The sequence below is a fragment of the Nestor notabilis genome, unplaced genomic scaffold (genome assembly GCF_000696875.1).
Source record: "Nestor notabilis isolate BGI_N333 unplaced genomic scaffold, ASM69687v1 scaffold20585, whole genome shotgun sequence".
Lineage (NCBI taxonomy): Eukaryota > Metazoa > Chordata > Aves > Psittaciformes > Psittacidae > Nestor > Nestor notabilis.
The window spans coordinates 611-2,034 of NW_009928131.1; the positions used below are offsets into that span (position 1 = coordinate 611).

Below are 1,424 nucleotides of genomic sequence, written 5' to 3' on the forward strand. Positions count from 1 at the left end.
ATGAGCAAAAAGAGAGGTTTTGGGGGGGGAAAACGTCGCCCCCCGGCACGCAGCAAGGCTGGAGGAGCCAGCACGGAGTGGGATCTGGCAGTGTTGTTCTGGGAGAGGAGCCCAGCAGCGCCTGGCAGCCGGTCCTGCTCCCTGCAGGGATGGATGGAGGCATGGATGGGCTTCACAGGCTGGTTGAAACAGGGGAGATAGAAGTCCTATGGACACGTACAGGATAGGGCTGAAGTGTCTCTGGGTCCTCATGGGTGAGGTGACAAGTGAGGGCTCAGCTTGTGGTGGTGGAGACGTGGGTTCTGCTGCCGGCAGAGGTGATGGAGCGCTGGGGCTGCGCTGCTGGTTGCACCTCCTCAGGCACAGGTTTCCCTGGGGATCCCTGACTAAAGTCCTGGTTGTGATGGGGATCCTGGGAGGAGGATCCAGCCCTGGCAGGGGGTGAACGATCTCTTCTGCCTGTTCAAGCCAAGCGGGATGTTTCTGTCATCTCCTGGTGGAGAGCAGGAACACCAGCCCCTCGTGCCCAAGGGCAAGAGCACCGGCTCTATGCCCAGCACGCCAGTCCCCATTCCGTGCTCCCTCCTTTCCCGGGATTGCTGCCTCTTGGCTGTGCTCTGCTGGCCCCATCTGGCCCACACATGTGAGCTCTGTGCCTCGAGAAGCAAGACCCTTCCCAACGCTCCCCCACTGCCTCATGTCTGGGCCCGCTGAGCTGAGCCTGGAGCGTGGCTGAGCCCCGGTTCTCTCCGCAGGGAATGACATAGCGCTGCGGAAGCTCTGCGAGCTGCAGGCAGGAGAGAAGTGCTGCGTGGTGGGGACCCTCTTCAAGGCCATGCAGCTGCAGCCCTCCATCCTGCAGGAGATCAGCGAGGAGGTAACGAGGGAACATTCCTCCCCCTCCTCCTCTGGGGAACATGCCAACACACACCAGGACCTCAGCTGGCTTCCCATCGCTTCCCTTGTGCTTGCTGTGGCCGAGCAAGTGGGAACTACCTGGGCTTTGACTTGGGGAGCTAGTGGATAATGACCTCTGTGCCCACCCCATCACCCTTAGTGCCACCCTTTGGTGCCAGCTTGGTGTTGTTTTTCCTGCCCTTGGAGTGTTTGGATCCAGTGGGATTGGTGGATCAAACCCTCTTTTCCTGCTCTGGAGGATGAGGGGGGTGTCCAGGGAAGCTTTTCCATCCCCATGCAGCTCACAGGGAGCACATTGGGAAGTTTGGAGCATGAGGGGCGGGATGCTCAGGGTGGTGATTGCAAACATGTTTCCTGAGGGGAGCCAGAGCTCTGTGAGGGCCCTTTGGCATCGCCGAGGCTGTCACAGCCTTCCCTGTGTGTGTCTCCCCCAGCACAACCTGGTGCCACAACCCCCCCTGCCCAAGTACATTGACCCCTCCGACGAGCTGATCCTGGAGGATGAG

The 1,424-nt window shown here is 60.5% G+C and overlaps 1 protein-coding gene across 1 annotated transcript in view; it reads left to right on the forward strand.

Annotated features, from left to right (window-relative positions):
• Positions 1-737: 737 nt before the first annotated feature.
• Positions 738-1,424, forward strand: part of POLD2 (polymerase (DNA directed), delta 2, accessory subunit) — a gene marked incomplete at its 5' end in the record, with an annotated part of 3,310 nt that continues 2,623 nt past the window's right edge. The window contains 2 exons of the mRNA XM_010014389.1: positions 738-877; positions 1,353-1,424. Coding sequence (XP_010012691.1) covers positions 738-877; positions 1,353-1,424 — 212 coding nt within the window. The remainder of the gene's footprint in view (positions 878-1,352) is intronic.